Source organism: Aquarana catesbeiana, linkage group LG08, assembly GCF_042186555.1.
Source record: "Aquarana catesbeiana isolate 2022-GZ linkage group LG08, ASM4218655v1, whole genome shotgun sequence".
NCBI lineage: Eukaryota > Metazoa > Chordata > Amphibia > Anura > Ranidae > Aquarana > Aquarana catesbeiana.
Window position 1 is genome coordinate 204,589,860 of NC_133331.1, and position 23,277 is coordinate 204,613,136.

Here is a 23,277-nt window from a genome sequence, read left to right on the forward strand (position 1 = left end):
ATCGAACGCTGCCACTGTGCCCATCCAATGCCGCCACTGTGACCCCCCGCCAGTGAGCAGTGTCCGAGCGGTGTCCCCATTAGTCTCCTCCCATCCTCTCCCGTCAGGCATCCAATCACAATGCCTGTCGTTTCAGCCAATTAGGTGACGAGTAACAGAACTGCGCACCTGATTGGCGGAGAGGCAGCTCAGTGTTAGGACAGCGAATATTCATTCGCTGCTCTAACACACCTGGGTGAACTGCGAGCACCAAGCATGGCGCTTGCAGGTCACCTTTTTTGACGCCTATTAGAGCCTATGGCTCTAATCAGGTGCTTCAAAAACACCCCCCGCCGCTGTAATTCAAGCGGGGCTGGGCGCCTGACTGGAGGGTGGAAAGATTCATGCAATATATGAATCTATCCATTGGTCATAGAGGGGGTAGAGGGGGTGGTTGGAGAGAGGGAGCCACTGCACTCCAGTATATACATTCTCTCCTCTTCTACCTCCAGAACACACTTGCATGTAGACTATAACTCCCAGGAACAGGTAGCACAGGTTTAAGACCCAGCGCAATCTCCGCTGGGTCTGTGAGAATGCCCTATGCAGGCAGGGACCGTAGGTCCCTATGGTGTAGAAAAATGGAAGTCTTTGGTGCTAGCTGTCCTATCTGTGGCTACTGCTCCCAATACCACCTCTTTGGGCACTGCCAGCCCTCCTGGCTGCAGCTGCCCCTTTCCACTGCCCATGCTACCACAGTCCAGCTGACTGGCTCTGCACCCATCCCAGACTGCTGCATCCCAGTCCTCTAAGGTGTGCCTTCTAGTCCTCCTGAATGTATGTCACTCACCAGCCCTCTTGGCTGTTCCTGTTCCTCCTGGAGACTTGCCCACCAGTGTTCTCCCGCTGTCCTCTTCTTGCTCCCAGTGCCTCCTGGCCAGGACACCTCCGTGGGCTTTGAGAAGGTCCCATTCGCACCTGAGCCTAGGCCCAAGGTCACCCCCCCACAGACTGGGGAGCTCGCTCAAAGGCCACGCTAGTCTAACACTCCATCTCCAGCTCCCACCCAAACTCCCCTCCCCAGCTGGACCGACCCAGAGTATTTTAGGGGGCCTGCCCCCTGCCAACCCGAGTTGAGGATTGGTCAGGTCCCTCAGAATACTCCAGGCAGCTCCACCTTATTTCCCCTCCCATTTTTCTAGAAGGTTCCAGTACATTCTAGAAATAGGGGGGAGGTCTCAGTGATGCTGCCTGTAAGTCAGTCAGCTCTCCCTGGTTCTCTGCCCAACCCAAAAAAAAACACAGACACAAATTTACCTACACTAAACACAACAAAAAATACTGTGTACACTTCTAGCACTAGAGGGTGCTACACTTATGCCCTGTACACACAGTCGGATTTTCCGTCGGAAAAAGTGCGATCAGATTGTGTTGTTGGAAATTCCGATCGTGTGTGGGCTCCATCGGACTTTTTCCGTCGGAAATTCCGACACACAGTTTGAGAGCAGGATATAAAATTTTCCGACAACAAAATCTGATCGCTTAAATTCCGTTCGTGTGTACACAAATCCGATGCACAAAGTGCCACTCATGCTCAGAATAAATTAAGAGACAAAAGCTATTGGCTACTGCCCTTTTATAGTCCCGACGTACGTGTTTTACGTCACCGCGTTCAGAACGATCGGATTTTCCGACAACTTTGTGCGACTGTGTGTATGCAAGACAAGTTTGAGCCAACATCCGTCGGAAAAAATCCATGGATTTTGTTGGCGGAATGTCTAATCAATGTCCGATCGTGTGTACAGGGCATTAGAGTTATGCACTTACACAATTACTGAACAATGGAATTTATGTAAACGCATGCATCATTGAGCCCTGGTTCACATTGCAGCGATTTGGTATGCGATTTGACATGTCCAAATCCCAAAAGTCGTTTCTGTACTACTTTTGGAGACTTCAGGGTGTGATTTCAATAGACATCTGTGCAGAAACCCACAAAGATGTCTGAAATCGCCCCCAAAGTCGGGACTGACATGCGGGAATAAAATTGTGCAAGTTAAAATGAACTTGCACGATTTCATTCCCGCTGTCAGTGTGAACTTGGGCTTAAGCAGATGTAGTCATAATAGGGTTAGGTTTACCCTTGGGCAATAAGGGAAAGGTGGAGAAGTGTTTTGTATTTTAACTTTAATGCTTAATAAATTGGACACAGCTGTGTTAGCTCATCGCTGCATAAAGGTACTTCATCAAACTGATCATGGGGAATAGTTCACGACAATAGTTCACAATTGTACTCCTATTCGTTCAGTAAGTAATTTCCTCTGTAATTGAGTTCTGTCAGCAAATTCAACAGCTTACTACACGTGTATATTAAAATATTGAGCCTTGCTTTAGGTTGGACTTGAGTATTAATCTTGGTTCGTACAAAAAGCATGTCCATATCCAGTCTAGCTTAGCTTATGTACAAAAAACCTTGGGCATTAAACAATCCAGCTATACTGGGCTTTAACCACATATGACTAGCTAGATGTTTAGCTTTTGAGATCTACTTCTGGATTTCGGGGAGTATTAAAAGAGGAAATTGTACAATGACCAAATGTGTACATTAGATATACTGTAATCCCCATATCCTAGATTACAGAGTTTACCTGTTTTTTTTGTTTTGTCTATGCCAAATTTTGACCTAGTTCCATACAAATGGCAATTATATGCAGACTTATGTGGCTAGTAATCAATATTTTATTCATGTATATGGGCATTTGTGTTTGACAGCAGCTAAACACCAATACTTTGCAGTTGATATGTTTCCTGGAGATAGTTTGTAAATGCATTTAGCTGTGTTTAGGTGCGTCAGCATTTTCAGACATTTTTTCATCAGTGCTCCATTCTTGGAAGGATGTTATATCCCAGGCACCTTGTGGATTGGTCCTACGGTGCCAGAGTGGGGGCCCATAGAAAGTGTCTCTCTTAGTGCCTCCAAAGGTGGGTTGCAGCATGCCAACTCAAAAGCAACGTTTCTCCATAACAACATGATAGGGTTGAAATAATGACTTAGAGTTCTACTTAAATAAATTGTTTGTGCCTTTTCATTTATCAATGTGTCTCTAGATGGAATTTGGAACTGCTGAATAATCATTACGTGATTGCTGATAATAAACTTTTTGTACCTTCACCTCATATGGTAATGCCGATAAGATTACTGCTTGTAGAGCTGCCTATAAAAGGCCTTTGAAAGAAGTAAAGGGCGCGGTCCTCTTTTTGCTCCGGATTGTGACACAGACATATCTGACTCCGTGTCATTTTTCTTATAGAAGCAATAATTTGACAAAGCAATATAAACTTAAAGCAACTTATTTAAGAGTTGCCCCTAACATTTTGGCGCCCGAATAGCAGGAACCCACCAAGTTGCTACAAGAGGTGGCTGAGCTACGCTGACGGAACAAAAGGACAGGCATTCGGGAACCACAGATCGAAAACCTGCGCAGGTAAGAAAAAGCTTTATTTTTCTTATATTCTGTGCTCCCCTGATTTGTGCCTATCCGTTCTGTCAGTTATGGTTCTCCTGGTTTTAAAACACCAGCCTCTGTAGTGGTGAGTCTAGAATTACTGTATATTTTGGTTTATATTGCTGGAATTATTTGTTGTCTGTCTTGTCTGTCTTGTTGAGAAAGTGAATGAGCCTTGCCTAGGTTGGTATGAATTGAAAGAATATCATCCCAATGAGCAACGGAATGCGCCTTTACCTCGCAAGAGGACTTGGGGGGTCTGACGCTTAAGTTTGATATTCAATTTAATTCATAAAGCATAGACGGGTTGAGAGTATAAGCCCTGTCTGCTCCATAAAGCAGGGATAAGAGTGTATGAGAGGGATCCCAGATACGGGGGGGGAATAAGGTCTCCATAAAGTCCGGAGATCTAGTCGGATACCTGGTCACTTCAAAGAATGCTTGTATATGTTGTAGTCATCAGTCTGGTCATAATATTTGTCAGTTGACTAGCATATAAAGTAATTTGGTTTCAGAAATCTCATCTAGGAGAGGTTTTTAGTATTCTGGCATCCTAGGAGGAAGGCAACGAGGAACTAGTGTAACTTGGTTAAGTGTTTTATATTGTACACTAAGTGTCCCACACGCTACCTAGGCAGGACTGTCAGAATGGGCCAGAGGAACACAAAACCCCGTCAGGGAATTGTGGCGCATTACACGGTGCCACAGATAATTACAAACATCTATGGGAAAGATGAAGCGCGGGACTTAAAGGATGTCTTTCGTAAATTTAAGGTGAAAGGAGCAGCGGGTTTAGACCCAGATGTATGGAGTGAAATAAAAAGGGATAGACAAGGAGAGGTGTTAGAGAAGCAATGGATGCGTCAGGTTCAATGCTTAATTAAGGTTTCAAATAGAGCGAAAGAAGAGGGGTGGAAATATAATCCAGATTGTGATGGTTGGGATATGAAAGACAGAAGAACAAAAAATGTTGAAATTTTAAATAATCTTAGTTCAACCATCCCACCCCCATATACTGACATAGAACGTAAACCACACAAGATATATCCAGTACTTGAGGGGAGAATGGGTACCACCAGATTCCTGTGTATTGTTACAATATGTGGATGATTTATTGTTATGCTGCCCTGACAAGGAAACTTGTTTGGCCACCACCCTTAATTTGTTGCACTTTTTAGTAGAAAAGGGTTGCAAGGTTAATAGGAACAAGTTGCAAGTGTGTCAGGAAAAAGTTATCTTTTTGGGACATTGTATATCACAGGGCACAAGACATCTCACTGAGGAGAGGGTTCAAGTGATAAAGGGAATGTTAACCCAACGGAATTTCAAACAATTGCGTATGTTTTTAGGTATTGTGTCATATTGTAGACAATGGATACCACACGCTAGCACTTTGATGCAGCCATTATACGATTGTTTGAAAATTGTACCGTATATGCTTACAGAAGTAGCTTATGAGTCGTTTATCACTTTAGATTATACTAAGACATTTAATCTGTACATTGCTGAGATCACTGGACACGCCACAGGTGTTCTGACACAGGCACATGTAAAACAAAGACCAGTCGCTTACTTTTCAGCAGCATTAGATCCAGTGTAAAGAGGTTCACCGTCTTGTGTACGGGCGGTAGCTACAGTGTCAATTATCATAGATAAGTCATCAGAAATTGTCCTAGACAATCCAGTTGTAGTGCATACCACACATGACATACATGCAATCTTGTCTCAAGTTCAGCCCAAACACATTTCAATGGCCAGACAACTGAGGTTGCAGTGTACTTTACTTTTACCTCCAAATGTCACTTTTCAGCGCTGTACAACTTTAAATTTGGCCACCTTTTTGCCTCTTTAGTCACCAGATTTGGCAAGGGGGAATAATAGTGCTAATAAGGAAGGAGATGAGGAAACTGACACCCTTCTGTTTAAAGAGGTAGATGAGCACGATTGTTTTCAGCTCATGGAGCAGGAGACAATGGGATTCCCACATGTTACAGATACACCGATTTTAAATGCTGAGCACACTTTGTACATAGATGGCAGCAGGTTTGCTGATGACAAGGGTAAATATCACACAGGGTATGCCGTAGTGACTGATACACAGGTGATTGAAGCACAACCCTTATCAGCCCACATGTCAGCACAAGAAGCAGAATTAAAAGCTTTAGAACAAGCCCTAGAATACTTAAAAGGACGAGAAGGGAATATTTACACTGACTCTGCCTACGTTTATGGTGTAGAGCACGATTATGGCCATATATGGAGGGCTAGAGGTTATCTGACAGCAGCAGGTACGCCTGTAAAACATGGAGAAGGGATTAAGAGAGTCCTGAACAATCTTCAAAAGGTTAAAGGAGTGGCCATTATGAAGATAGCGGCACACACGAGCGCAAAAACAATTGAGGCAAAAGGAAATGCATTTGCAGATTTGACTGCAAAACAGGCAGCTCTAGGGGAAGGAGGCTCTGAGACCTTAGCAGCAGTAGAGGTGAGTATGCCAGAACCAACATGGCAGCAGTTGAGTAAATTACAGGAGCAAGCAGGGGAGAGCGAGAAAGATAAGTGGGTCAGAATGGGAGCAGCACCAGACCTTGACAATGTATGGAGGGAAGGAGGCAAAGTATGCCTACCTGCCTCTCTGTACCCAGCAATGGCAGCGGCAGTTCACCTACCCACACATGTTAGTTCCAATTCCATGTATAGGATTGTGAACCAAGGATGGCTCGCCCCTGGATTCAGTAGTACTGCGAGAAACTACTGTGCAGCCTGCCAAATCTGTCTCCTGAATAACCCAGGACAGAGAGTAAAAACCCCACGAAAACACCAGGTCCGGGCCCAATACCCCTTCCAGAGACTGCAAATTGACTACATACAAATGCCCAAGAGCGGCCCCTTTGAGTTTGTCCTCGTGTGTATCGATTTATTCTCAGGTTGGCCTGAAAGCTATCCAGTAAAATCAGCTACAGCAAAAGCCACAGCTAAGAAACTGATCACTGAGTTAATACCTAGGTTTGGTCTTCCTGAAACCATAGAATCAGATAGGGGGAACACACTTTACAGGAGAAATCATGCAGAATGTAATGACCATGTTGGGGGTTCAACAAAGTTTCCACACCCCTTACCACCCACAGAGTTCGGGATCAGTGGAGAGAGTAAATGGGACAATAAAGTTGAAAATACAAAAAGCCATGCAAGAGTTAAACAAGCCATGGCCAGAATGCTTGCCTTTGGCTTTATTCTCTATAAGGTACACTCCAACAGGAAAAACAGGATTGTCCCCATATGAGAAACTTTTTGGAAATGTGCCTAGATTAGGTCTATACTTTCCACAGAGTATGCAATTGCAATGTGACAGTTTAACTGCATATGTGATACAATTACAACAACGTCTAACTAAGATCCACAAAAGTGGGTATTCTTCTCTTCCAGACCCTAACTCAATAACAGGTACACATATGCTGCTACCAGGGGATTATGTATATGTAAAGAAACACACCAGAAAAACATTGGAACCTAGATTTGAAGGTCCATATCAAGTACTCTTGACCACAGCCACTTCAGTAAAGCTGGAAGGAAAGCCAACCTGGATACACGCATCACATTGCAAGAAACAACCCGAGAAAACAACATGATGAAATATCTACTTACATATTGTTTGTTGAAAATTGTTGTTTTACAAATACATGCATGGACTCCTGGTATTAATGTAATTGAGGTAGAGGAAACAGCCAATTTACAATGGGTTATAGACGATCCTAATGTAGCGAATGTTTCAGGATATACAATGGACGAGTACATAGTAGTGGGTAATTTCACAGTCAAAGGACATAGGAAGCCGTTGCACATTGATGAAAACATAGGATGGATAAGGGCAGACCCATCATCAAAGGTAGATATAACATTTCAATTAAACACTAGTATGGGATTCCCTTTTAATAATATGAAAAACCATAGATGTCAAAAATTAAAACCCTCTCAGGTATGGAAACAAGCCCAAGAACAAGTTCTGGGTCAGATGTATCAGATCTTGGTAGCAGTGTCAGAAGGAGAAAATATATCCGAGGGCATGTTCAGCCTAAGGGATATTATTGCAGTTAATCAATCAAGTACCTTTCTCTGTGCCTCCTGGTGGAGAGAAAACAGAACGGACGGGTGGTATTGGAATGCACAGTCCTATGGGTTTCACATACAGATGGAGGAAGAAGTAGTTCCCACATTTGAATCATCAATGCTAACACCCGTGCCCCACACTTGTATCAATGTATCAGTATCACAACAAAAGACAAAAGTCAAATTTAATGTAACTTTTCCTGAAATTCCAAAATGTAGGTACTGACGAGCATGGTATGACACTTTACTGGGACTGTCAGGTACAGGGATGGGAGTTCTAAACTCGATAGAAATAGAAGAAATGAATAATAGATGGAAACATGCAGGAGGACATATAGCAGATAGTTTTACAATTACAAGTAAATGGCTACCCACAGCTTTTGAAACCCAACTTAAAGAAATACCCTTACTACAGTTTATGGGGGGATTAATAAATTATACAATAACAAGTGAACTCAGGCTGTGGAATCAGACTCAACAATTAATAAATTTTACCCAGTGTTCCTTTAATCTTTTATCCTACCATATACAAATAAACCTGGATGAAATACTTCAAGGGACTAGATAATGATGGCATATGGTTCCAAGTAGAAGGGAATGAAATAGAATGTGAAGATGGGTGGTGTAAGGGCAGGTTTGAGGCTTACAGGGTGGAGAAGATAGTAGAAATGTGCAAATTAGTGGTAATGCCCCTCAACATAAAAAAATGAGTTCTAGTATCCTGAAATCTATGGAAAGTATGTAGATAAGCAGAACAGAACCCATAATCTTGGTCTATATGGAAGAACGAACAAAGGAATGGTGTGTGGGAGAAGTTCTCCGGTGTATGAACCTTGCCTGTTAAACTATCAGACTAGTATATGCAGGCTCCAGAGAACACCGGTGAATGAAAGTAATAGATTTATTGAAATAGTGCCCCAGCACATATGTATTATTACAAGTAGTAACTATACCATGTCAGCATTAAATAGATCAGCTCCCTTTTCAGGATGTATTAAGAATATAAAAGTTACTAAAGTGGGGTAATGATACATACCTCTTCGAGCCAGATGCAGAAAAAGTATTCTCCTCAATTTATAAAGTATCCAATCTTACTGATACTACACCCTTCGTCATTTCATTAGATCCACTAAGAGAGGTTCTGGAGCAATCAGAAATTTTGAGGCAGTATATTGAAACGCTTGAACACACGTTACAGAATAATTTTATATCCGCTGTAATAGACAAAGGCAGACTCGTACATCTATCCTCCCAGATACAACATGACATAACTCCACAATGGTACGATATTTTTTTAATGGTATGTCTCCCACGGCAACTAGCATATTCAGTTGGTTATTCAGTCCTATGGTAATTATAATATTAACATTAATGATACTCACTGTCACCAATATATATGCATATATCGGAGAATACAGAAAAAGATAAAAAGAATAGAAAGGGGCTATTAAGGTAAATTGACATCACCCTTCTCCCATAAAACTCCTCTTCTTGAATTTTAAGATGTTGGTAATACCTAGGGGGATGGGTTTTTACCCCTCTGACAACCCGCGGTCAGGGATAGTACTCTAGGAAAAGCTGACTAGAACTTGTTCATGAGGACCCAGGGGGAGGGAGAGGATGATGTCAAAGGGGGAAATTGATAGGGTTGAAATAATGACTTAGAGTTCTACTTAAATAAATTGTTTGTGCCTTTTCATTTATCAATCTGTCTCTAGATGGAATTTGGAACTGCTGAATAATCATTACGTGATTGCTGATAATAAACTTTTTGTACCTTCACCTCATATGGTAATGCCGATAAGATTACTGCTTGTAGAGCTGCCTATAAAAGGCCTTTGAAAGAAGTAAAGGGCGCGGCCCTCTTTTTGCTCCGGACTGTGACACAGACATATCTGACTCCGTGTCATTTTTCTTATAGAAGCAATAATTTGACAAAGCAATATAAACTTAAAGCAACTTATTTAAGAGTTGCCCCTAACAAACACAATTAAAAAAATTGGTATTAAACTCAAAGCAAACATGCTTTTGGTTTTGGGGGTATGGATTTTGGGGGGCACGCAATTTTTTTTTACATTTTTTGACTTGTAAAAAAAAGGCCTGGTATGGATTGGGGGGGGGGGGGGGGGGGGGCGGGCGCTGGGTACGCTATTTTGAATGAACAATGTTAATAACAATGTTAAAAATACAAAACTAATTTCAAATCAAAATTGGTCCTTTCATACAATATTGGACCAATTTGTTTTTGGTAATTCAGAATCTTCTGTATTCCTTTTGTATATTCAGAAAGCAGAATAGTTAGTTGTTAAGGAGTGGGTGGTCACTGGTGTCTTTAACAACTACGACTCATCTGCTGTTACGTCAGCTTGATTCCTCGCTGATAGCAGAATGTAAACCAAATGAATGCTGGTTTAAAAAACAAAAAGTGTCTGGCCCTAAGTCTGGTATGGATTTAAGGGGAATCCCCCACGCTAAAAAAAAAAAAAATTAAATTGTGTGGGGTACTATCCTTTGGCTCCCTCAAGGAGAAATCTGGGTTTACCAAACAACATTTTTTCACATATTTACAAATTCGCCATGCATTTACTACCCAATTTGGTCCCCACCCAGTACTCCTCCTACAGTCCAACATTGAATCCATGTTATGGGACAGTTCCTTGGTTAAACCCACATCCAATATCTACAAAGCACTCATGCCTTCAGGTAATTTTGGCCTGGAGGCTTTGTTCACCAAATGGCAGGGCGAAGTCTCGACTTGGATCCAGAGGACTGAGAGGATGTCTGGGAGTATCCGTTTCTACAACTGATCTCTGGTAGGGATAGATTAATCCAATTCAAACTGGTCCATAGTGTTTATATGTCTCCTCAAAGACTTTCCAAGATTTACCCAGGTACCCTCACAGACTGCTGGAAATGTGGGGAAAGAGATGCAGATTTTAACCATATGGTTTGGTCTTGCCCCAAAGTACTCTTCTTCTGGCTAGAAGTTACTAGTTTCATAGCCACCCTCACAACAATCCACATCCCATTGGACATATCAGTCTGTCGTCTCACCACTCACTAAATCATCCCTAGCAATGTGAGATTTGTTGTGTAAAACGCAGAAATGGCCCTATAACTCTGCACTCATGCAGTTGACTGGACACGATTACTTCCCACCGGGGAACATGGATCCTAAATTCAGTAATTGGATTTCTGACACACCACTGTTGCTACATCAACTGACTACAGCTACAGGTATCCTACCTTTGTCTGCATTAGTACCAACAACGCAGATCTCATTCATGAACCAATGGAAATGCCACCAAATTTCGAAATTCGTCAAATCTCTACCACAGCCATTGCGATCTGAGTCAGATCTGAATCCAGTAGAGAGATTACTTGAGGGGGAACAACCACCTGATAAACCCATTTTATATTTTTTATCGAGCTCTATTGACTCTAAACCCTGTGGTTCAACAACCATTTCTAACCAGGTGGGAGCAAGAGATCCAAAGTCCTTTATCAGACATCCAACGCTATATAATACTCCAATTATCACACATCTCCTCCATATCTTCGAAAGCAGCGGAAGTAAACTACAAACTACTGAAGAGGTGGCACTACACCCCAGTGATGCTCCATAAAACTTTCTCATCTATATCGGATATTTGCTGGAGGGGATGTGGAGACCGGGGAACTCATGCCCATATCTGGTGGTCATGTCCTCTCATTAGACCATATTGGACTTCTATATTGCATTGGATTAAGGAAATACAAGATAGTGAAGTTGTCAATGACCCTTGGTTGATATTGTTTCACTGTATGAGTGAACCAATAGGATCATATAAAAAATCCATCACACCTCACCTCCTGAACGCGGCTAAGGCGCTTATCCCAAAATTCTGGAAACAGACAACTCTCACGGTACACCAATGGCTCGTGGAAGTAGATCGAGTCTATCATATGGAAAACAGTGCGCTTACATTGAGAAATAAATCCGATTTAGCAACTAAAATATGGTCCTGTTGATTCGCCTTTAAGTTTTCAGCGGCATATGCAGATATTATGGCTCAAAAGAGATAGCTGAGATTAGCTGACAAGCACCTAAAGTTGAACCCTGTAGAGGCTGGAAACCCCCCCCCCCCCCCCCCCTTTTACTTATCCTTCTATTTCCATCTTCTCTGCTCTCTCTTTACTCTTTTTTGTTGTGTTCTTTTTTCATACATATTTGAGGTGCAAAATTCTTATGTTTGTTATATAAAGGTCATGTTGCCTAGAGGCATGTAATACATGGATGACACATCCATAGTGTATAGCACGCTACTTTTAAGCTGTGGACTTTAAGTGGCTCTGAAGTAATGGATGGTCTTTAACCATGATCCTAATACTGTGTATTTTAATGCTCTCATATATGACCTGTGTTCCATGATAAGATGTATTATCATTACATGTAACGGATGGGGATGATGTACCTCTTTCAGTTATTCTTTTATTGTAAAATGTTTACTACTTTCTAAGGGCGCCCCCTAGACGCCCGGGAATCCCAGGACGTCATATGACGTCCACCCAGGATGGGAGATCCCATCTGGGGACGTCATATGACTATGGGCGGGTAGGGAAGTGGTTAACTAATCATTTTGTTTGGCATAACTCTCCTTTAAGGGGGTGTGGCAGGGTATGTGTCCTATGCCCAGGGCCGGCCCTACCATGGGACCCAGTGAGCCCATGGTCCCATGCAACAATTTAAGAGGGACAGCAGCCATCCTGGCTGTCTCCTGAGATCTGCCTGTGGTATTGCTGTAAAAGGCTGCATCCAATGAGTGTGCAGTCTGTGCTACCTGTGAGACAGTTTCACACTGAGCCGATAGTGACGCTTGCGAGAGCCCTCAGTGTGAAACTGACATGTAATGTAACTGAATGCAGAGAGAGACCAGCTGTCAAAATTGAGCTTTGATGGTGGGGGTGGGCGGATGGGCGGGACCCAGCAGTTATCAAACACCAGCCAATGGGATGGGATCTGGGTGAGCCGCTACATGTATGTGGCCACTCCCCCTTTCTTAAGCAGCCCAATAATTGGCTGGTGTATGATAGCTGCTGGGTCCTGCCCACCCCGACATCACCACTGAATTAAAAAAAAAATGGCGTCGTGTCCCCCCAAAAATCCATACCAGACCCTTATCCGGGCACGCAACCTGGCAGGCCACAGGAAAAGAGGGGGGACGAGAGAGCGCCCCCCCTCCTGAACCGTACCAGGCCACATGCCCTCAACATTGGGAGGGTGCTTTGAGGTAGCCCCCCAAAGCACCTTATCCCCATGTTGATGGGGAGAAGGGCTTCATCCCCACAACCCTTGCTCGGTGGTTGTGGGGGTCTGCGGGCGGGGGGCTTATCGGAATCTGGAAGCCCCTTTAACAAGGGGACCCCCAGATCCCAGCCCCCCCCCCTGTGTGAATTGGTAATGGGTTACAAATGTACCCCTACCATTTCACAAAAAAAGTGTCAAAATGGTTAAAAAACACAAGTGACGGTTTTTGACAAGTGCTTTATTAATTTTCTCTTCTTTCGGCTTCTTCTTCCATCTTGTTTGGAATTTAGGGGGACCCCCACGCCATTTTTTTTTTATTTTGGCGCGGGGTTCTTTTTTTTCCTTTGAAATGTCATTTTGCTGTCAGACTGTTCTAAACACGGGAAACATGCGCCCCTTTACAGGCATACTATAGACAACCCCCAGGTATGAAATTTAAAGGAATATTACACTTTTATTGTTTCACCTTAAGCATTATTAAAATCACTTCTCCTGAAAAACGAACGTTTTTAAAACTTCTTTTTGCATTGATACATGTCCCCTGGGGCAGGACCCAGGTCCCCAAACACTTTTTCTGACAATACCATGCATATAAGCCTTTAAAATAAGCACTTTTGATTTCTCCCATAGACTTTTAAAGGGTGTTCCGCGGCTTTCAAATTTGCCGCGAACACCCCAAATTGTCCAGCATACTGGCGAACAGCCGATGTTCGAGTCGAACTCATGTTCGACTTGAACTCGAAGCTCATCCCTAGTGAAAACCCCTCCTATAGGTATTATAAAAACATGTCTTCATCAGTTTAGGCCAATATGTATTCTGCTACATATTTTTGGGCTAAAAAGAAACGCAATAAGCGTATATTGATTGGTTTGCGTAAAAGTTATAGCATCTACAAAATAGGGAATGGATTTATGGCATCTTTAATCTGATTTTCTGGTTAATTAAATTTCAGTTATGATATAAAATAATGAATGTGGGGGCCTTTTGATGGGTGTGATTTATTTTTTTATTGGGGGGGGGGGCAGCATTTCATTCTTGGGCCCAGGCAGCACAATGTCTTGGGCCGGCCCTGCCTATGCCTACATACTTTTGCTAATGGGTGTCCCTCATTCCCATCTCAAAAAGTTGGGAGGTATGTAATAGAGTTACACTGTTTTCAGTATATACAGTAATATTTTTGTAACAGTCGTCCCTTTTTTTTTTTTTAAAGGCAAAGGCTTACCAGCATGAAAGAGGTGACCTCTCTGCAGGCTCACACCAACTACTAAGGCAGCAGTCTGCAGTGTGATTACTTTGGAATTACAAAAGGGCTCAGGGCCTCATGATTACACTATCAATCATAATAATAATGTTAAATTTCCTTCCTTCAGCTGTCCCCTGTGAAGCTGCAGACCGACAAGGCTATTACACCATTCACAAAATATGTTAATGCTGAGGTACATCAGATTCTAATATAAATGTCATGATTGATTTCTGATGTAATGCAGTCTTTCCCACATAGAGATCTGTATCTAATACATGGGTTTTGGCTCAAAGCGTTCCTTCACCAAGTACAAACACACAGTGCTGTGAGGGGTTTTTCTGTAATGCGGCCACATAGCTACTGGACATGCAGGCCATGTGATTGTAGCAGGAAAACACAGCAAGCAGCCAGGAAGAAAAATAGAACGATAAAAAAACCTACTTGTCTAGGAACAACTTCTGTACACAGCTGAAACACACACAAAGAGGAGGAAAGGATGGAAACAGTATCACATAACGACACAACTTATAATAAAAGGACATAGAAATGCAAGTTGAGCCACGGAAACTAGCCTCATCCCTTCAAGGCCAAAGGGTTTAGTAGTATTTTATAATCATTTTTTTCAATCAAAAAATAAAATTTTGGCTAGAGCCACATCCGCGATGTGCAATGCAAGGTAATGCAGGGCCAGATAAGCCACAACCCACCTAATAAATCAGACTTTAAAGGCTCAGCATAGGAGACAACTGTTTGATAAAATGTACATTTTATTGTACAAAAAATTTATAAAAACAAAAAGGCACACAAGCCTAAAATAGATCCACCAATAAATGTTTCAAACAGTCTCTCCTAAGGTACTGGAAGACCATGAATATAAGTATCAAAAAGCATAACATCACTTTGTAGAACTGTATCCTTACGGTAACCCAGTCTGCCAGGTCAACGTTTCGCCAATAACACGGCTTCTTCGGAACCCGATAGAGCAAGGTAGAGCAACAGATATGGCAGTGGATCACATGAGTACAGCAGAGTACAGTCTGGGGGCGGGCACAGGGGCACCAGGCACAACAAACAGGTGGTGGGGATACGTCATGGACAGAGATAATTAAGTGAGACTATATGATTCAGTTTTCAAGGGTGACAGCCTCACTTAGCCACCAGCATAGGTGTGCGCAGCCTATTGCATTAGGGTGTGCACCCCAAAGCTCAAACACACATGCCTTTCTCTGCAGCCTCAACTTCACTGGACAGTAAATGAATGGGATAGTGCTCTGTGCTGAGCTACTTCCTGTTCATTCACAAACTGAATCATAATAACAGTTTATTATGCTTCAGTTATGAATGAACACAGTGAGTGTGCTCACTGTGTTAATTTAGAAAAGGAATGGGTCGGTAACTAATATATTTCCTAGTCTCTTCCCCCACTCTCCATTCTGGGAACGCAACACGGGGTGAAGCCCAGGCAATAGGGGGAATCGGCACCCCTCGCAGTGATAAGGGTGTGCCCAGGCACACCTGGCACACCCCCTGCGCACACCTATGGCCACCAGTAATGATCTCACTGGACCATTTATAAAGCAATGTATCATAGGAGATCACATGGGGCCCCATCATCCAGCCAAGAAATTTAGGGAACCAAACATAATATAGATAGAATATCCCACAAAGCGGTCCAAAAGTGGTAGCCACATAAAGCATCCATCATTTTGCTAGTGTCAAAAGCCACCCCAAAACACCACCTTCCAGATCGCCAATTAATTTCTTGGCTGGATGATGGGGCCCAATGTGATCTCCTATGATATATCACTTTATAAATGGCCCAATGAGACCATTGCTGCTGGTCACGTGTGGCTGTCACCCTTGGAGAATGTAATCATGTAGTCTCGCTTTATTATCTCTGTCCGTGACGTATCTCCGCCACCTGTTTGTGGGCCCTGGTGCCCCTATGCCCGCCATCAGACTGTACTCTGCAGTACTCATGTGATCCACTGTAATATCTGTTGCTCTACCTTGCCCTATCGGGACCTGAAGAAGCCGTATTATTGGCAAAACGGTGACCTGGGAGCCTGGCTTACCGGAAGCATACAGTTCTACAAAGTGATGTTATGCTGTTTTAAACTTATATTCATGCTCTTCCCGTACTTTAGTAGAGACTGTTTAAAACATTTATTGGTGGATCTATTTTAGGCTTGTATGCCTTTTGTTTTTATAATTTTTTGTACAATAAAATTTACATTTTATCAAATTGTTGTCTCCTATGCTGAGCCTTTAAAGCAGGGGTAGGCAACCTCGGTCCTCCAGCTGTGGTGAAACTACAAGTCCCATGAGACATTGCAAGACCCTGACAATCACAGGCATGACTCCTAGAGGCAGAGGCATGATTGGATTTGTAGTTTCACCACAATTGGAGTGCCAAGGTTGCCTACCCCTGCTTTAAAGTCTGGTTAATTAGACGGGTTCCGGCTTATGTGGCCCCACATTTCCTTGCATTTATTTTAATCAAACTTCAATTTTGCTGGTTTCCTTGGACTAAGAAAGTATATGGAAATAAATAAATATCTGATGGATCAGACATCATACATCAAATATGTCAAATAACGCTCTACTTACACGTAAACTGATAGCATAATGTAATGTCTAAAAAAAACTATGCTTATGGAGTCCTTTACACATGTTGCAAGGAAGAAACGCAGCTATCTGTGGCTATTTCTGTAATAATAGTGGGGGCACAAGCAATTCCCTATGATCTTACACAGGGTGGGCACATTCACAACATAATTCTACAGGGGGCCAGTAATAAAACCACAGAAAAATAGTAAATAAGGGACAATGATAACCAACTGGAGAGAATAGTAACTGGCAACAAAAGGAGAGTTGTAGCTCTCAGTGACCATCAGGATTTAATTTTTATTCCACAAGAACATAAATTAAGGTATATTAATGTCCACTATGGGCAACAACTTTATTGCCATTTTGTCTTTCTTCTGACTTATTTTTTTTAACATAACCCCCAAGCGTATGCTTCAGTAGACCTAATCCTTTAATTTAAAGGAATCTAACCAGCTATGCTATTCGAAAAAGCTGAAGCCAAAATGTAAAAGGAAAAAACTGTTTGTTTAGACCAAGTTTACCTTTTTTATCTGTTGCTGGTAGAGTAGTGCTAAAGTAGGATCTATGGAAATATCTGATTCCTGTCTAAATCATAACAATACACCTCTCTTCTCTTTGACAGAATCACTAGGACTACTATGTACAAATTTATAATCCAACTTTCACACAAAAGACACACGAATCTTACACGTATGGACATGGCTAGAAGGCCTTTGATCTGAAACCTTTTTTTAACAAATATAAAATGTATTTTCCTTTCAATTCCTTGCCACACCACTGGTTGCATGTAAGCTAGCTCCTGAACATTACACATATCTTGTAATGCAACTTTTAATAATTTAACAATAAAGTTAGCAATAAATAAACATTCCCTCACCATTCAAGTAAACCGGAACTACAGAAGTCCTTAAACCTTTTTTGCGGTGAAATTAGTTTATTGCTATAAAATGGCATCCTGCCTGATAGTCTTCTGATAACAGACCACGGAGAAAAAAAACTCAGCTGGTCAAGTCTATAGACATTTACACAACAACTGTTATCTATGGTCAACATGTAAAATAATATAGTCATCTCCATATTTTCTATAAATTAACATCCTACTCCTAATAATCTGAATGTTCTTGACGTTTGTAAATCTTTGAAAATATCCCCACACTTGTACTTCCTTGAATTCTGTTACACATTTCACAGAGCCTGCCTTTTAAACTACAATGGTACCAGAGATAGGTTTCAAGAGGCAGTATCAGTACAGCAATCACAGCTTGCAGGCAGCAAGGTACCATGGGATATGTAGTCCTTGAAAATTGAAAGTAAATAGCAGAGGAGAAGCTGCAATGCATGCAGGGAATCCAGGAAGTTGTGGAAAGAGATGGCCAGCAGACAGACAACACACACAACATTAAAGGAGGTTTTCCATGTAAGCTTATAATGGATTGTCAAAAATAACAATTGTTTGTATCATTATTACAATGATGATGTTAGGATATATATATATATATATATATATATATATATATATATATATATATAGCAATATTGCAAAATGCCAATGAATGCAGTTATGTATGTATATAACAATTATAAAATATTTTTATACAGTTAGTTTAAATACAAGAATTTTGGTTCCAGTCTGTTGAAATGTGCTATATAGCAGCACAGACTGGAGAGGGAGGGGCAGTAATGGCGGCCAATCAGGTGTCCCACTGTCAAGGAACATGCTTATAGGGGGAATGAGCTCATCAGTCTGTCTAAATGCCGCTCCTTTACTGTTCAGGTGGGAAGGGGGGCATGGATGGGGCCTAGCTGTGCTTCTTAACTGACGTCCAGTTGCCACACTGGCTATGCTGTATGGCAGGATTTTTCAGTTAACATTTTTTCAACTGTACATTTACAGTAGATGCTTGCCAGCAGTTAAGCTTTCACTGCTACTTATTATTCTGTTGTCAATCTGCTGCAAGGTCAAGGTAAGGCAACCAAAACCAATAGAAAATATGTAAAGTGTCAAAATGGACTATATTTTAAAGTTTTACCCGAAGGTACTACAGATGATATCTCTTTAGCAGTTATTACAGTCATTTCTGTCAAAGAAAAGGTAACCAAAAAGTATGGACTGTAAATATGAATCTAAGCATATGCTTATGCATGCTTAGAACAGGATGAAGAAATAATCGGAGCCCAGTTCCAAATATGTAAAGTCCTAATATTTGAAAGCAGTATTAAACCCAAAATCAAAAATTGTAATATATTGCAGCTTACTAGTCCTTGGATGTGGTTGATGCATTTCGCTTTCTTTTTTTTTTTTAGGCTTTTTCCTCTCCGTTATCACCTTGTGATCTGACTAGTGATACACCTCCTAAATTACAGCGCCCCTGCTCTGGATGAAGTAGCACAGGGGGACCTTTTGGATAGCAGCATTGACAGTCTGGGGATGGGGGGGGGGAGTGTTAGATGTACTAGCAGATTTAGATACACTAATAAACTCAGGCCAAATTCCAACTCACACTGCAGTTACACAATCAGTTAAAGTGATTGTAAAGTTTTTTACATTTTTTTTCTATAAAAATAATAAACATATTATACTTACCTCCTCTGTGCAGTAGATTTGCACAGAGCAGCCTGGATCCTCCTCTTCTCAGGTCACTCTCCTGTGATCCTGGCTCCTCCCTCCTGTTGACTGCCCCCACAGCAAGCAGCTTGCTATGGGGGCACCCAAGTCAAGTCACAGCTCCCTGTGTCCATTCAGACACGCAGCCTGGCCCCGCCCCCTCTCTCTCCTGATTGGCTAGCCGACCTTGATTGACAGCAGCGAAAGGCAATGATGCCACTGCTGTGTCTCAATCAATCTGGAGGGAGAGTCTCAGGCGGCCGAGACACTCGTGGACATCACTGGATGGAGATGGGGCTCAGGTAAGTATTAGGGGGGCTGTGGGGGGGGCCGCACACAGAAGGCTTTTTATCTTAACCACTTGCCGACTGCCGCACGACGATATATGTTGACAGAATGGCACGGGCAGGCAAATGGGCGTACCTGTACGTCCCTTTAAATTTGCCGCCCAGCGGGCGCGCGCCCGCCGCGTGCCTCCTGAGTACGCCCACGGGTCCCAGGAACTCGTTCCTGGATGACCCGCGATTGCGGTCAGCAAAGGCAGAACAGGGGGACACGTCAGGGATCTACTGTTCCCTGTAAAGGGGAACAGTGATTGCTGACATGTCACTGGTAACTCCTCCCCCTTACAGTTAGAATTACTCCCTAGGACACACTTAACCCCTTCAGTGCCCCCTAGTGGTCAACCCCTTCACTGCCAGTGTCATTTTTACAGTAATCAGTGCATTTTTATAGCACTGATCGCTGTAGAAATGACAATGGTCCCAAAAATGTGCCAACGGTTTCGATGTGTCCGCCAGTTGCAGTCACGATAAAAATCTCAGATCGCCGCCATCACTAGCAAAAAAAAAAAATAATAATGCCATAAAACTACCCCCCCTTTTGTAGACGCTATAACTTTTGTGCAAACCAATCAATATAGACTTATTGCGTTTTTTTACCAAAAATATCTAGAAGAATATGTATTGGCCTAAACTGAGAAAAAATTTGCTTTTTTAAAAAAAAAAATAGGGATATTTATTATAGCAATAAGTACAAAATATTGCTTATTTTTTCAAATTTGTCACTCCATTTTTGTTTATTACGCAAAAAATAAAAACCGCAGTGGTGATCAAATACCACCAAAAGAAAGCTCTATTTGTGGGAAAAAAAGGACATCAATTTTGTTTGGGAGCCACGTTGCACAACCGCGCAATTGTCGGTTAAAGCGACGCAGTGCCGAATCACAAAAAGTGGCCTGGTCATTTGGCAGCCAAATGGTCTGGGGCTGAAGTGGTTAATGCATTGAAGGCATTGAGATAAAAAAAAAAACCTTCTAACTTTATAACCCCTTCAAAGCAACAGTTTTTTTTTCCTTTTGGGATAGAGATTTTACATGAATAAATAAAATCATTTTAATCACCCCTGTCAGTGGTACATGGTTTGTCTTATTCCTCTAACTGCTACATTTGCCTGGGAGCTTGCTCTGTTGAAAACCAGACCTATTGGCTGGATTACCAGATAAAAATAAAGGAAAGGAATCCTAAAAAGAAAACCAATGCAGCCTTCACATCTAAGAATTGGAAGACTGCAATATAAGAAATGTTTGGTTTTGGGTTTAATACCGCTTTAACATTTTTATTTCATTTGCGTTTTATACACAACAGCTCTTTTAGTGGTAAGCTGTAAGGTATTGCTTATTTCAAGCTAGTTTATGACCTTGATTAAAGTAAAGTAAAGCAAGTCAGTGCTTCAGATGACATTAAATAACAAATGAAAACTAAATGGTGTAGCATATGAAAGCATATGGGACTAAAACTGTATAGCATACAGCTAATAGCAAACAAACTATAAGCCACAATAAAGGGAATTACCTATATAATACAGCTATGACAAAGACAGCGATGTGAAGCAAACACGCCACTACTGCCCCCAAGGGAGGAAGGAGAGGTTCTGGATACAGAGGGGTGCCCAGAGCTCTGTCATTTGCCATGCCTCCTAAGGGACTACAGTGGGTTATGGATTGCCCAACCTGCTCCAGAAGGGATCAGAATCTTCTTCTCGCTCGGAGTCCTGGGTAGGATCCCTGCTGCTTAGTATTTTGGAGTACAGGAACTGAGCCGCAAAATTCATCATTTGCTTCTTCTCTGCTCCCCTCTCAAGGAACTACTCCCTGAAGGGGAAGCAATCCACCTTTTACTGGGACACTTTGAGTCCTTGGCCTCCAAGTTCAGGACAGAGGGCATTCACTTGTACACAAGTGTTGGCTACTGCTATATATAGAGATTACAGCATACGCCAACCTGTCCCTGCTAATTTTACTCACACCTCGGATTAAACTGTACTTTGAAGATGGAGAATTGGCTAAGTCCTTTAGAGGCTTAGTTAGTATCTCTTTGCTACATCATCATCACCCTAGTTCAGTATATGTTTAATCCTTTAATTTAAAGAAAATGTAAAGTTGGATAGTACTACAAATTTATTTATTGCATTTCTAATTAAGTAATGTTTGTGAGTGACAAAACTGAATGGCAAAGGCCATGTAAATAAAAAAAAAACGCAATCAAGGCAGGATATGGTAGATGTAGATATAATCCTTTACAGAAACATGGTGGATAATTGGACTATGTAGATTAGTTTTAAAAAGCTCTTGCACTAGATCTGACATTTACTACTCACTCTTTACTATCACGCCTCTACGCAGAGTCCTGTTTGTGCTAGCTGTACATGGCGCTCATAATTGGTGAAGGGAAATCAACCATCACAGGGATTTCAGGTCCCAGTTAATAACTTACGAAGAAGAGACAGTGTTTGCAAAGCTTAGAAATCCTACATTGTCTCATCCGGGGACCTGGAATGGTTATCTAATCTTGGTTGACGTAAATTCATGCATTAAGGTAAAAGGTCACTGGGATGTGTGCTGCAGTTTAGGATGTGAAATTCTTCTAGTGGAGTTCTTGACAGCATGATATATTTTACACTTATGGAGATGTGAAAGACCTTGGGCAGGTGGCTTTCCCAATGTGTACTTAAATATACAAAATTAAAAGGAAACTATAATAGACTAAGGTCAGTTTTTTTTTTTTTTTTTTTTGTTTATCAGCTGCTGGGTCATACCTCTTTTACTATTTTTATATAAAATCTTTACACATTTATTATTACAGGGTGCATATTTACTATACTGTCAAAAGTATTGTGACGCCTGCCTTTACATGCACATGAACATTAATGGCATCCCAGTCTTAGTTCGTAAGGTTCAATATTGAGTTGGCCCACCCTTTGCAGCTATAACAGCTTCAACTCTTCTGGAAAGGCTGTCCACAAGGTTTAGAAGTGTGTCTATGGGAATGTTTGACCATTCTTTCAGAAGCGCATTTGTGAGGTCAGGCACTGATGTTGAACAAGAAGGCCTGGCTCACAGTTTCTGCTCCAATTCATCCCAAAGGTGTTCTATCTGGTTGAGGTCAGGACTCAGTCAGGCCAGTCAAGTTCCTCCACCCCAAACTCGCTCATCCATGTCTTTATGGACCTTGCTTTGTGCACTGGTTCAAATCATTTGGTGGAGGGGGAATTATGGTGTGGGGTTGTTTTTCTGGATTGGGGCTTGGCCCCTTAGTTCTAGTGAAGGGAACTTTTAAGGGGTCAGCATACCAAGACATCTTGGATAATTTCATACTCCCAAATTTATGAAAACAGTTTCTGGAAGAATGGGCAGACATTACCATAGACACACTCCTAAACCTTGTGGACAGCCTTCCCAGAAGAGTTTAAGCTGCAAAGGGTGAGCCAATTAAATATTGAACCCTACTGACTAAGACGGGGATGCCATTAAAGTTTATGTGCGTGTAAAGGCAGGTGTCCCAATACTTTTGACAATATAGTGGATGACACTAGTTTCACAGAGAATTTCGTTTTTTTTTTTTTAAAGAAATAGCAGAAAATGTTCCCCTTCAGACTCAC

At 41.9% G+C, this 23,277-nt stretch overlaps 1 protein-coding gene across 3 annotated transcripts in view; it reads right to left on the reverse strand.

Moving 5' to 3' along the window:
- Positions 1–21,563, reverse strand: part of LOC141106231 (L-threonine ammonia-lyase-like) — a 214,671-nt gene extending 193,108 nt beyond the window's left edge. For 2 of the 3 annotated variants that reach the window (XR_012235700.1, XM_073596838.1), the window contains exons 1-2: positions 21,350–21,563; positions 14,565–14,591 (exon numbers count right to left, since the gene is read on the reverse strand). Coding sequence is in view for 2 of the 3 variants with exons in the window: in XM_073596838.1 (XP_073452939.1) it covers positions 14,565–14,591; positions 21,350–21,453 (131 nt within the window). In the remaining variant the exon portion in view is untranslated. The remainder of the gene's footprint in view (positions 1–14,564; positions 14,592–21,349) is intronic. The other variant, XM_073596840.1, reaches the window with a different exon arrangement.
- Between the last annotated feature and the right edge of the window lie 1,714 nt (positions 21,564–23,277).